Source organism: Oncorhynchus kisutch, linkage group LG1 (genome assembly GCF_002021735.2).
Source record: "Oncorhynchus kisutch isolate 150728-3 linkage group LG1, Okis_V2, whole genome shotgun sequence".
Taxonomy (NCBI): domain Eukaryota; kingdom Metazoa; phylum Chordata; class Actinopteri; order Salmoniformes; family Salmonidae; genus Oncorhynchus; species Oncorhynchus kisutch.
Window position 1 is genome coordinate 9,210,024 of NC_034174.2, and position 12,513 is coordinate 9,222,536.

Sequence of the window (12,513 nt, forward strand, 5' to 3'; positions counted from 1 at the left end):
CCAGAGGGCATCAAACCCACAATCCTGCCGTTGCAAGTGCCATGCTCGACCAACTCAAGAGGATCATAAATCTAAAAGAACAGATCACACATTTTGTATTCGTAATTTTTAATCCAGCTGTTGGCATTTGTAGTAATAACAAAAAAACCTCCCTTTTTTTAAATGAAATATAAACATTAAGGGCACTTGTCTGAAAACTAAATTGCAAGGACAGGAGTACAAATCAAATACTGAAACAATTCATTCAAATCCATTTCCCACAGCTCGAAGTGGACATCAAGTCAATAGGGAGTTAAGTACTTAACCCTCTTCAAATGTATATCCAAAATGGCACCCTACTCCCTTTAGTGCACTACTATTGACCAGGTCCCATAGTACTACATAGGGAATAGGGCGCCATTTGATTCACATTTAGAACCCCAGCTAGTCAGTCTTCTGTAATACATCTGTGACTGACCACACTGCTGAAACTGACTGGATTAAAATAGTGACGAGGTCGATCTTGACGTTTGATCGACCCTGGCTTTCTGTTTGAGACAACCTAATGATGCTGTTCTTATGTAATAAATCAGTACTTCCAAAACATGCAGGCCAATGCTGTTACTGAAGTACGGTTGTATAAAATGTGGTTTTCCAGAAAAGTGAAATTCCTGGAAAAGGGATTGCGTAAGCAGGAATACCTAACAAGATTTCATTAACCTAGGAATGTTGCCGGTCTTTTGCACCCTAATACAGAAACCTAAGCTGTAATACCAGGTCCAGAGCCAGGTTATATTGACTGGCTAGAACTGATGACGAAACCTTCCATTCCACAGTTCTCTTAAAACAGAATATGGATTTTTGGTTTTAGCTGAAATTTATTATTTTTGCATTATTTGGAAATAAGACTTAAAAAAACAAAACAGGGTTAAAGTAGTCAAGGAAGAATTTGATATCCAAATGCATCAGAGAAAGAATTTGAGTATGAAGCAAATTGACAAATATACCAGAGAAATAAATCATATGTACTGGGACTGGACTGTATTGAATACATACATAGTTCATTCTATAGACAGAACACTTTTTGAAATAGTTTAAACAAAATCTACATTTATATAAAAGTTTAGAATAGACGTTTAAGATTGATTGTGTATGAGAGACTCACAACAGAAAGGCAATCTCTCATATAAAGTTCAGTTGATCCTTCCTATGCTAAGAATTTCTGTAGCTTTACACGAAAGAGAAAAGGAAAACATATGTACATACAAAAAGACTTATCCCAAATGTTCTTTTTCTTTGCTATGATAAACGTATCAAAGCATGATGGCTTGAATGTGTACCTATATAAGCATCATATAAAAAGGCAAAAAGCAAGGAGATATTGCATGACGATTTTAGATTTGTGTCCCTGTTTTAGTACACTACTTTTGACCAGGACCCCATGTAGGTGATTGTGTGTGTGTCCCCCTCCCTGCTGATTAATGCTCCTGGGTCTGGGCTGGATTCAGGGACATGAAAACGTGCCAAACGCTGCAGATACAAATAGAAAAAAACAAGAGCCGATTCCCTTTTTCTATACCATCTGAATGTTGTTTAACGTTACATCCTCCTGAACAGGCCCCAGAAGTCACTAGTGACCAAATAACGATGAGCCCCTCCCCCATCCACACTGGCCTCCAATGAGAAAGAACCAATGGTGATACCGGGCTAGACAAGAGAAGGTGTGAGAGACCAGGCGAAGGCCCAACCCACTCAACCAGCTAGGACAGAAGTTATCCCTGGTGTATACTGTACGATACCCAGACAGAGGGGGGTTGGACAAGAAGAGACCTGAGAGAGGGGGTGGCTCCTAGCCATGGTGGAGGGGACTCTGAGTAGCAGTAGTGCGTTTCTGCGTTATGTACAAATAGAGATTGGAAGTGATGGATTTTGTATTGTGTTCCAGAGAAGGTGCCTTTGTGAATGTGTTACTAGGACAACCACTGTAGTAGTACCATTCAATCCCTTCCATTATCGATCACATCTAGGTAACTAACATCCAGACTGCTCTCCACCCGACTCACAGCCAATGAAATGGGTAAGGTCATGGAAATACGCCATAGCAGTGTATCTGAAGGGACTCCCTGGATCCTGTCTCAGCTCTCAAAAATATCTAAACAGAGCTTTCCCCTCCCTTCCTATTATTAGCCCTTACTGTATATAATCTAGACACATATAGCCCTTATAGATCAATGTCCGCTGCTCCACTACCGTCCTGATCCCCACATCCAATCAACCAATCAGTAATCAATATCCATTACTGTTGATGGAGTGCAGGTCAGCCACCTGCATCACGTTGATGCCGCTGCTGGCCAATCGGGCGATGCCCTCGGGTGACAGTGTCTCCATGGCAATGAGGGCGTGTTGGTCATTGACCACACCCCCGGCCCCGCCATCTGTGGCTACGCCTCCACCCGACTGAGGGGCGGAGTTATCGGAGGTCACAGCGCCACCGGTGGTTCCTTTCTTGTTGAGGTGGGTCTTGAGGTGTTTGGAGAGGTGGTCGCTGCGCATGAAGCGCTTTGGACACTCCGTACACGTGAACTTCTTCTCACCTAGATGGCATGAAGAGGTTACAGGTTAGTAGTGATTATTCTTTTAACCTGGAGAAATGTCTCCTTCAAAAACAGAACAAATGTCATCAGTGGTTTCTTTCATCATGATTATTCAGAAATGTAAAAAAATTTTTTTTTTTTAAATAAACTAATCTGCACAGAGGTCAGTGTTATATTGGGACCAATAGGAGAAAGACAGAAGTGTCTGTAAATGACTGAAACTGTAAATCATTACGCAATAGGGTCAAAGGTTATTCCCGAGACCTGGTTATCACCATATAACAACCTAGTCAGAGGTTGTAACTAGGGCCCCAGAGTTGTTCCTCGTCCAGTCATCACAAGGTCAGCAGTGACAGGCAACAACCATAGAGATGCACTATGCAGATATCACTCCATTATTAGCCTAATTTCAGTTTGTGTGACAAAAAAACTAACAAGTATAATGTAGAGAATCAGTTGAGCTAAATGTCTCCGAAAAATATTTTCCATGACTAAAAATATATTTTTCAGCTGTTTGAAGCTGGTGTACAAAACCTAAAGTAAAGATACAAAAACAGGAGGCATAGAAATGGCGCCGATCTACAACTCGCCGCTCTAGGCCGATCTACAACTCGCCGCTCTAGGCCGATCTACAACTCGCCGCTCTAGGCCGATCTACAACTCGCCGCTCTAGGCCGATCTACAACTCGCCGCTCTAGGCCGATCTACAACTCGCCGCTCTAGGCCGATCTACAACTCGCCGCTCTAGGCCGATCTACAACTCGCCGCTCTAGGCCGATCTACAACTCGCCGCTCTAGGCCGATCTACAACTCGCCGCTCTAGGCCGATCTACAACTCGCCGCTCTAGGCCGATCTACAACTCGCCGCTCTAGGCCGATCTACAACTCGCCGCTCTAGGCCGATCTACAACTCGCCGCTCTAGGCCGATCTACAACTCGCCGCTCTAGGCCGATCTACAACTCGCCGCTCTAGGCCGATCTACAACTCGCCACTCTAGGCCGATCTACAACTCGCCACTCTGTGAAATTGGTGCACAAAAGTGACATATTGCAGCTTTAAAATGACTAGAGGGGCTTTTTCAAACTCTGTCTCAGAATGGGGTGAAAATGAAAGCCATATTGGTCAGGGATATATCCAAACCAGTCTTGTGTGGTGAGGCTGGGTACGGGGACATCCACAACACCACCTCCAGCTCGGTTTGTGTGGTGAGGCTGGGTACGGGGACATCCACAACACCACCTCCAGCTCTGTTTGTGTGGTGAGGCTGGGTACGGGGACATCCACAACACCACCTCCAGCTCTGTTTGTGTGATGAGGCTGGGTACGGGGACATCCACAACACCACCTCCAGCTCTGTTTGTGTGTTGAGGCTGGGTACGGGGAGAGCTAACTTGACAACTTCCATAGCCGGGTTAGCTGACAACGTCACGAAAATGATGCGGGCTCTTCAAATGGGGCAGAAGGCCATGTGTTGTGATTCTGGACGGTCAGATAGCGAGCAACAATGACAAGAAACTGACATATGGGGAATCCTAAGTGACCGATTTGAGCTAGTCTGACCTTGTTCTCGATACCATGTCTTGTTATGAGGCGTTCTGATGGACGTCACAGCTAACATTAGCTAGCTAGCCAACAACTAACAAAGTATTAGAGAGAAAAGTGCTCAATGTGCAACTTGATTTATGTTTTCAATAAACATTGGAGATTAAATATATAGTTTACATGTTGCCGACCCAGTCTGTTTTGCTCCATAGTTGCGCACGTCGGTTTTGTCGCTAAAACAACCAACCATCGTCTCTGTTATAACTTGTCAATAAAGATGTCATTTAAAATCGGCTTGGCCGTCTCACCTGTGTGTGTCCTCTTGTGGCGTTGCAGTTCGTCTGAGCGAGTGAATTTCTTCCCACAGAAGGACCAGCCGCAGACGAAGGGTCGTTCTCCAGTGTGCCAGCGAAGGTGAGCTCTCAGGTGAGATGTCTTACCGTACACCTTCCCACAACCTGGCATGTGACAGATATGCTGTTTCTTCTTATTGGGATCTCTGAACAGGAAAAGGGGGAATTGACAGTCATTTTGCTGCTAGGCTATTAGATGTGTGCCACCCACCTTTTTCTGCAGTTTTAGAAATATTGCCCCCAGTCTTCGCATATCATGTTGCTCAAATATACTTCCCAACCGGTCTCTCCGATTAGCTTGCATTGTTATTATTTGATATTTTTCCCCCCTCTCTCTGGCATCAGCATTTTTTTATTCATCAGGATTACTCCTAAATTAAAATCTAATCTGCAGAGGTCATTGTTACGTTAGGACCAATAGGATCAAGACAGAAGTATGTGCATACGAGTCATAAGCAATAGTGTCAGTGGTTCTTCCTGAAACCTGGTTATAAACCACATAACCAACCTGGTTCCTGGCTACATCATCGTAAAATCAAGAGAAAGGCTTTCAGGTGATAAAAACCAACATTTGACCCAGCTCTTGGCATTTCCCCGATAATGCAATAGTGTTGACAGACTCAGATGTTGACAGACTCAGATGTTATGTACCTCGCCTCTCCGTCCTTGCAGAAGGGACAGGTGCAGGCTTCCCTGCGTGTCCGGCGGTTCTGAGGCTGAGGGGACGTGTCTCCCTCCTCCATGACTGTGCCGTCATCCAGACTGTCTCCCCCTGCCTGCAAACCCTGGTCTCCTGTGGAGGAATAAACAGGAACTTCAGCCGTTACAATAAACATACAGTATATTCAGTGTTTACAAACATCATTGGCCTTCCCGTCCATGAAAGCTTACTGCGACGAATCAATTGTTTTAGGTGTGTATCTAGAGCCATTGGGCATTACAGATACAAAATCACCTGCAAGTAAAATCAACATTTATTGGTCACGTACACAGTTTAGTAGATGTCCTAGCGGGTGCAGAAAACTGCTTAGCATAAAGAGAACTGCTTAGCATAAAAAGAGAACCTCATGACAGTCAACAGACCAAATACAATAGCATGTGATTCATTATTCTGTCATTGTACTGTGGAGACTAAACCAGTTTAAACATCTTATTATCCTACCTACCTAAATTAAAATTACAAGTCCAACCAGTATGGTCAGGTTGAGGCATTGGGGAAATCCATGTTGAATTTCATGTCTAATTTCAGGATAGAAAAACTATAGCCAAGCCATAAAATGTAAATGCTGGTAGGAACAGGGCAAACTTGGACACGCCCACATAACGTTTGTCTGTCTGTGGGGGCCCGGATAAGACACTGACAGGGTGGGTGGGGTGGTTACACCCCCCCATCTACTCCAACCGACTGCCTGACCAGACAAACCTCTCACTAGCCGACCAGACAAACCTCTCACTAGCCGACCAGACAAACCTCTCACTAGCCGACCAGACAAACCTCTCACTAGCCGACCAGACAAACCTCTCACTAGCCGACCAGACAAACCTCTCACTAGCCGACCAGACAAACCTCTCACTAGCCGACCAGACAAACCTCTCACTAGCCGACCAGACAAACCTCTCACTAGCCGACCAGACAAACCTCTCACTAGCCGACCAGACAAACCTCTCACTAGCCGACCAGACAAACCTCTCACTAGCCGACCAGACAAACCTCTCACTAGCGAATTGTCACTGACCCACGGAGGAGTAAAGGAAATGCTTAGTCAATGCCCGTCTGTTACTCTGAACACACACCATGTAGATACTAGCACCATGTAGCGTGAACAAGGCAAACCAGTTGGCTTACTTAACACTTACTTTCGCATTCCAGGCATCAAGCTACATTTGTTTGTTGACATCAAATAATTCAAAACCGACTGAATGAAAACCTTCTGATTACAACAATTAAAGTGCAGATATGGGTAAGTCTACAACTGTGACCACCCGTGCATCAAGCGAAGTAACATTAAAAAATATGTATATAAAAAAACTCCGGCAAAATCGGTCAGTTTAAGATATGGGCTGGGTCTCAATCCACCGTATCCGTATAGGTCGGCCTTCTGAACGGGTTGATATGGGCTGGGTCTCAATCCACCGTATCCGTATAGGTCGGCCTTTTGAACGGGTTGATATGGGCTGGGTCTCAATCCACCGTATCCGTCTAGGTCGGCCTTCTGAACGGGTTGATATGGGCTGGGTCTCAATCCACCGTATCCGTATAGGTCGGCCTTCTGAACGGGTTGATATGGGCTGGGTCTCAATCCACCGTATCCGTCTAGGTCGGCCTTCTGAACAGGTTGATATGGGCTGGGTCTCAATCCACCGTATCCGTCTAGGTCGGCCTTCTGAACGGGTTGGTATGGGCTGGGTCTCAATCCACCGTATCCGTCTAGGTCGGCCTTCTGAACGGGTTGATATGGGCTGGGTCTCAATCCACCGTATCCGTCTAGGTCGGCCTTCTGAACGGGTTGATATGGGCTGGGTCTCAATCCACCGTATCCGTATAGGTCGGCCTTCTGAACAGGTTGATATGGGCTGGGTCTCAATCCACCGTATCCGTATAGGTCGGCCTTCTGAACGGGTTGATATGGGCTGGGTCTCAATCCACCGTATCCGTATAGGTCGGCCTTCTGAACAGGTTGATATGGGCTGGGTCTCAATCCACCGTATCCGTATAGGTCGGCCTTCTGAACGGGTTGATATGGGCTGGGTCTCAATCCACCGTATCCGTATAGGTCGGCCTTCTGAACGGGTTGATATGGGCTGGGTCTCAATCCACCGTATCCGTCTAGGTCGGCCTTCTGAACGGGTTGGCTTCGAAAACTATTATGACCAATCGATGGAAAGAGACTCTTGCGAACATGATGGCGTTCTCCATCGTGCACTACGACCTACACAAGTGTCACGAGACTCGTCTGAAGGACTCATACAAAACAGAAGTATGGAGGTAATTTGGTGCCCCCCCCCAAAAAAAATAAGGGGTTACACGTATACATACACACACACACATATATGCATATAATTTCTTGAGCGTTCTCACATCTCCTAGACATAGTACAGACACTTAAAAACATTTATTTATACCAGTCCTTTGTTTCATTCATGAATGCGCAACTCAATGCGTTTCTATGGGCTGTTAGTAAAAGACTAATTCAATAGGATAAGTGTTAATTCAGTCCTGAGCAGAACACGTACCAGCTGTGTTAGAGATGGTGATGGGGACTCCTTGTAGCTGGTGCATCTGTAAACCAGAGTTCTGCAGTGTGTTGAGGTTGATGGTGTGCAGGCCAGGGAGTTGCATGGTACCTCCCTGGGCCTGGCCCAGCTGAGAGAGACCCTGCATGGGGGCCAGGGTGATCTGGGTCCCCGCTGGGCTCTGCAGCTGGAGGGTCTGCCAGCTCACCTGGAGGGATGAGGTAGAGGAATTGATTAGCAGATCGAGGAAGTCCGTATTGATCGATTAGGAACGGACACATTTAAGTTATATTTTCCATTCTGTTGGACTGAGATGAGTTTACATTCCCCTTTTGTTTTCTCTCTGGCATCAGTGGTTTCTTTCATCACAAACTATTCAGAAATTAAAACATCATACATCATCTGCACAGAGATCATTGTTACATTGGATCATTAGGAGAAAGACAGGAGTGTCTAAGTCAGTGGTTCCCAACCAGGGTACATAGTCTATCCACATGGAATACTATGATAAGACTCATGAGACCATAGGCCTACTGGTAAACTGCAAGAGGGGGTACTTCAGGGGTACTCCAGCCAGAGCAACATTCAGTTAGTTGGTGGTACAGTAAGGGAGAAAAGGTGCTAAATCACAAATGTAAGCTATAGGGCCAGGGGTTTATACCTGAGAACTGGTTATCATCTTATAATAACCTAGAGAGCCTGTAACTAGGGCGCCAGCACTAATGAACAAATACATTCCGAAAACTCTTGAGTAGAACTCCTTCTAGCTCACCTGTCCGTTGAGCCCGACGGTCCTCAGCAGGATGGGAGAGGTGTTGGGGAGGGTCTGAATTTGCAGGTTCTGCAGGGCATCCTGGGTAAGCGTTGGGGTCGCGAACACCTGTCCCCCAGCTGAGATTGTCTGCAGGGAGGTCCCTCCTTGGATGAGCTGCTGGGGTTGAATGAGGATCTGATGCGGCTGATCTCTGTTATCTGGCTGGATGGGGATCCCGCCACCAGAATTCTGGAAGCCGTTGGTGCTCTGAGTCTGCTGTGTCATGCCTCCATACGAGGTGCCTGTCTGAGTGGTGGTGGTGGTTGAGTTGGTGTAGTACGTGCCAGAGGTTGACACTACCTGCTGCATCAGCTGCTGGTTAGAGCCTCCGTCCCCTTCAGACCCACTAGCTGCATTGACCGGAAGGAGGGTGATATTGCCATTTAGGAGACCAGGCATATTAGCCAACTGGAACTGGCCCTGGTTGTTCTGCAGGACGCTGTTACCCAGACCTAGGTTCTGTAGGGGGATGGCTTGCTGTAGGACCCCGGCGGGCATGGTTAGGATATTTCCTCCACTCCCTGTTCTAACCAGCTGCTGACCCCCGTTAGGCGAGGAGACTAGCTGGAACTGTCCTGCCCCAGCTGCATTAGGGTCCTGCTGCACCCCTGCCTGGGCAAACTGTAGATGCTGGCCATCCACCGTCTGGAACTGAGGGATCACCTGGTAATGGATGTTGGGCATGGACACAACCTGGCCCCCAGACATGGTGAGGACCTGCTGGCCCTGTAGAGAAGGAGCTGAGGACAGCACATACTGCTGCTGTCCCTGGTGCCCACTGGAGACCGACGTCAACACCTGTTGCCCCCTGTTCTTCCCCGAGTCGCCCGCGGTCATGACCATGCCAGTGGAGTCGGTGGTGATGGTGTTGGAACCACTGGAGCTACCGAGACTGACAGGAATGATCTGCCAGCTCCCATTGGCTGTCTGGGTCAGCTGGGCTTGGCTTAGGTCTAACTGTTGTTCGGAGCCGGAGTCACTCTCGCCTGGGGTGTCGATTCTACTACAGGTCGCTGCCAACAGAGCTAAAGGAGAGGGCTGCTGGGAGTCCTGCAAAAAAAACAAAGTTATTTTTTTTTTTACAAAACTCAACAAATTGTTCACAGGAAGAGTAGCTCCTACATGTGCAACAGCTAATGGGGATCTAATCAATAAGATACAGCATCACAAGACTTTACCAAAGGGGTTCTGTTTGATGTAACAATGTGATCTGCTTTTCAAGGTGTTCATAAGAGAAACCAAATCTAGTCTGAAAGAGTTCAATTAAAACAAATTAAACCACAGTGAAAGACAAACAATAATTAACATAATGTACAATTCTTGTCACATTTGCCATGGTTTTAACATCACACCTACAGTGAAATGTGACAGTACACACAGCATTCCAGCGTATGTGCTGCAGCAGGCATGAGTGAGAGGGCAAGCCAAGGGAGAGGAAATGGGGGAGCGCCAGTGGCAAATGGGTGGGATCACATTTTTGTTTTAAAGAGCAGCGGCGGGCTAAACTTCCCCTCCCCCAACCCACCCACACCTTTATCTTGCCCTATAAACTAGCTCACTCAGCCGAAGCCACCCCCTCCGACGCCAGCCAAAATGGGCTGTGCGAGTTGCTGTTACGGGGCTGGCAGGAACTCCCCGTGTGGGATCATCCACCTCTACGACTGCCTATATCCCCACCCCGGTGACATGTGCTTGTGAGAAATCAACAACACTGATCAAAACCCATTCCCACCACTGACCACAGTTAAGCTACGCATTTATCCATAGCTAGCTAGATAAAAAATGTATCATGCTTGGCTACTTTTCTAGCTAGTTAACGTTACATGTCAGGAGGGGGGAGGAAAGGGGGTAACGTCTCTAGCAAACATCAGAGGAATACATTGAATGCACGTTATCTGGGAATGTGTAATGTTATTTGACTGGCAAGCATACTTGTCCGGTATTTGTGTTTCGCTTTTGAAGGAAGCCTCCACCGCTTTCCACCATCGCGGCCATTTCATCCTGTTGGTCTGTAAATGTAACGTTGCAAATGGATTAGCTGCTAACAGTAGCTAACTACCTGATATTAGTTGCCAGTTAACCAAAACCAAGCTAGGATATTACAGCTGACACGACTATGATACTTTCATTAGATAAAATAAAAAACACTGCTAATACCACGAACTAGCAAACTAAGTTATGTAAGTTTTTCAACAACAAAAAAACCGCAAAACAGCTGCTAACTGGCTAAAGAAAGTAGCTAAATAGCTAGCTGGTAGCGTGGGAACGATTAGTGGAGTCTTAATTACACAACCACAAGAGCTAACTAACGTTAGCTGCCTGACTAGCTAATGACATGATATTCGAAGAGTTGAAAATTGTTTTCCAACCGTAACTAGTTGTTAGCAAAGCTAGCTAATCTATCTCATACGACTTTTCATCCTAAGTGACTGGCTAACCATTAGCTCGTTAACGTTAGCTAAGATTCAATAAATGGTTATCAAATTTAGAGCTGAAGAGTTTGAGACCTTGTAATTTCAGATTTGCCTAGCTTTATCTACTCCATAAACAATCACCTACCTATTAGTTAGCTTCATAGACTTTTACAAAACTACTGTAGCTACTTCTGAAAGGGGGGGAGAAGAGAGAAGAAAAAAAAGTTCACCTACCACTCATAATTTCGAGACGGGAGGAGTTTCTCGGGCTTCTTTCAGGTTGACATCAACTTTTTGCTCTTCAACCAAACATGCTGATTCTGCTACGAAGGAGAAAGGAGGAGATTTATTTTTTTATCCAATCAGATGTCGAATTGTGTTGTTGTGGGCCAATGAAAATGCTGTTTTCTTTCATAACTTAGACCTCCCTCCCGGGGGGTTTCCACGTTGAGCAGTGTGAGTTTGATTTAGTAACTGAGCTACATCGGCTTGTATATTTGCGCTTAAATTATTATTATAATTTTTTTTTTAACCTGTGGAACGACTGTAATCTTGTTCCCGAAGTGCCTGCATGCCACACCGTGCAACTTGAATCAAGTGCACCCCATGTATGAGTGACACTAACCGCTACCTAACAAGAGTTGTAGTTATTCTAAAATGGGAAGAGCTGACCAATGGGGATGTGGTCATGGGCGGGTATTTGGGTGGGGTCAACAAATGGTAGGTTGTACCTTTTAGCGGCTACGTTGACTAGAGTGTTTTTTGGCGGAAAAGGCGCCATTGACAAACATGACCTAAATAAATTGTTGTTGACGAGCCCAACAGTAACAAAAATAGGCCACATTCACAACGAAAGACATCATACAATGTTTCATACATCCTTTACAACATAATGCAAATTACAGGAGGGAGGTTTAGAAATCGCTCAGCAACAGATGGGGCTAAACTTTTTCGCTGGCCACTCCCTGCCTGGATGAACATTGTGGGCTTGGGAACGTGCAAGGGGAGGGCTCCTTCAATGTGGAGGGACTCGTTTTGATAGCGCTGGGAGGAGATTTGTCGTGGGTGGGAGGGTTTTTACGTGTGAGGGGGTGTCCGTGGAACACATGTGGCCGGGGTAAACATTTCAGTCCCCTTAGGATGGAGTGTGGAGTTGCCAATGCTGGACAGCCACACACCCTCCGCCCTCCTACCGAAGTGGACCACCCCCTCCAGTCCATCACTCCCTCCAGTCCACACTCCACCCCCCAATCCATCGCTCAGTGGTACATCCCTAACTGTTCTCCAAGCCCATCTTGTAGATATTCAGAAGCACATAGACGCTGTTTTTAGTAGCCTTTTTTGACATCCTCACAGTGGATATTGACAATAATATTTAGGTTATAAATAGGTTTTAACGACCATATGTTTTCTTTGTAGAACCAACCTCCCAAGTTTATTAACAGAACACCTGTCCTCCCATCACAGCCCATCTGCATCTATGCCTAACCCTACTGTAGGGAATTGATTTTAATATGAAATAATAAATACAAATATGACTACCGTTTGAAAGATCATGGTCCCAAGTAGAATATACTTCAAT

General features: G+C 46.0%; 1 protein-coding gene across 2 annotated transcripts; it reads right to left on the bottom strand.

The window, feature by feature from the left end:
- Positions 1 to 91: 91 nt before the first annotated feature.
- Positions 92 to 11,292, bottom strand: sp1 (sp1 transcription factor). Of its 2 annotated transcripts, none has more exons than XM_020495314.2 (7): positions 11,166 to 11,292; positions 10,450 to 10,526; positions 8,476 to 9,567; positions 7,704 to 7,911; positions 5,121 to 5,262; positions 4,425 to 4,615; positions 92 to 2,573 (listed from the first exon to the last, which is right to left on the bottom strand). In XM_020495314.2, exons 1-7 carry the CDS (start codon positions 11,170 to 11,172, stop codon positions 2,266 to 2,268), a joined length of 2,025 nt encoding a protein of 674 aa, XP_020350903.1. In that variant the 5' UTR covers positions 11,173 to 11,292; the 3' UTR covers positions 92 to 2,265. The 2 variants fall into 2 exon arrangements, with proteins under 2 accessions (XP_020350903.1, XP_020350911.1); XM_020495322.2 differs by having other exon boundaries at positions 11,077 to 11,184.
- Positions 11,293 to 12,513: the final 1,221 nt, after the last annotated feature.

Coding starts and splice junctions, on each gene's coding strand:
- sp1 (XM_020495314.2), bottom strand. Junction 7,912..8,475: donor CCGTCGGGCTCAACGGACAG/GTGAGCTAGAAG, acceptor TCATCCCTCCAG/GTGAGCTGGCAGACCCTCCA. Junction 2,574..4,424: donor CCACAAGAGGACACACACAG/GTGAGACGGCCA, acceptor CATGCCATCTAG/GTGAGAAGAAGTTCACGTGT.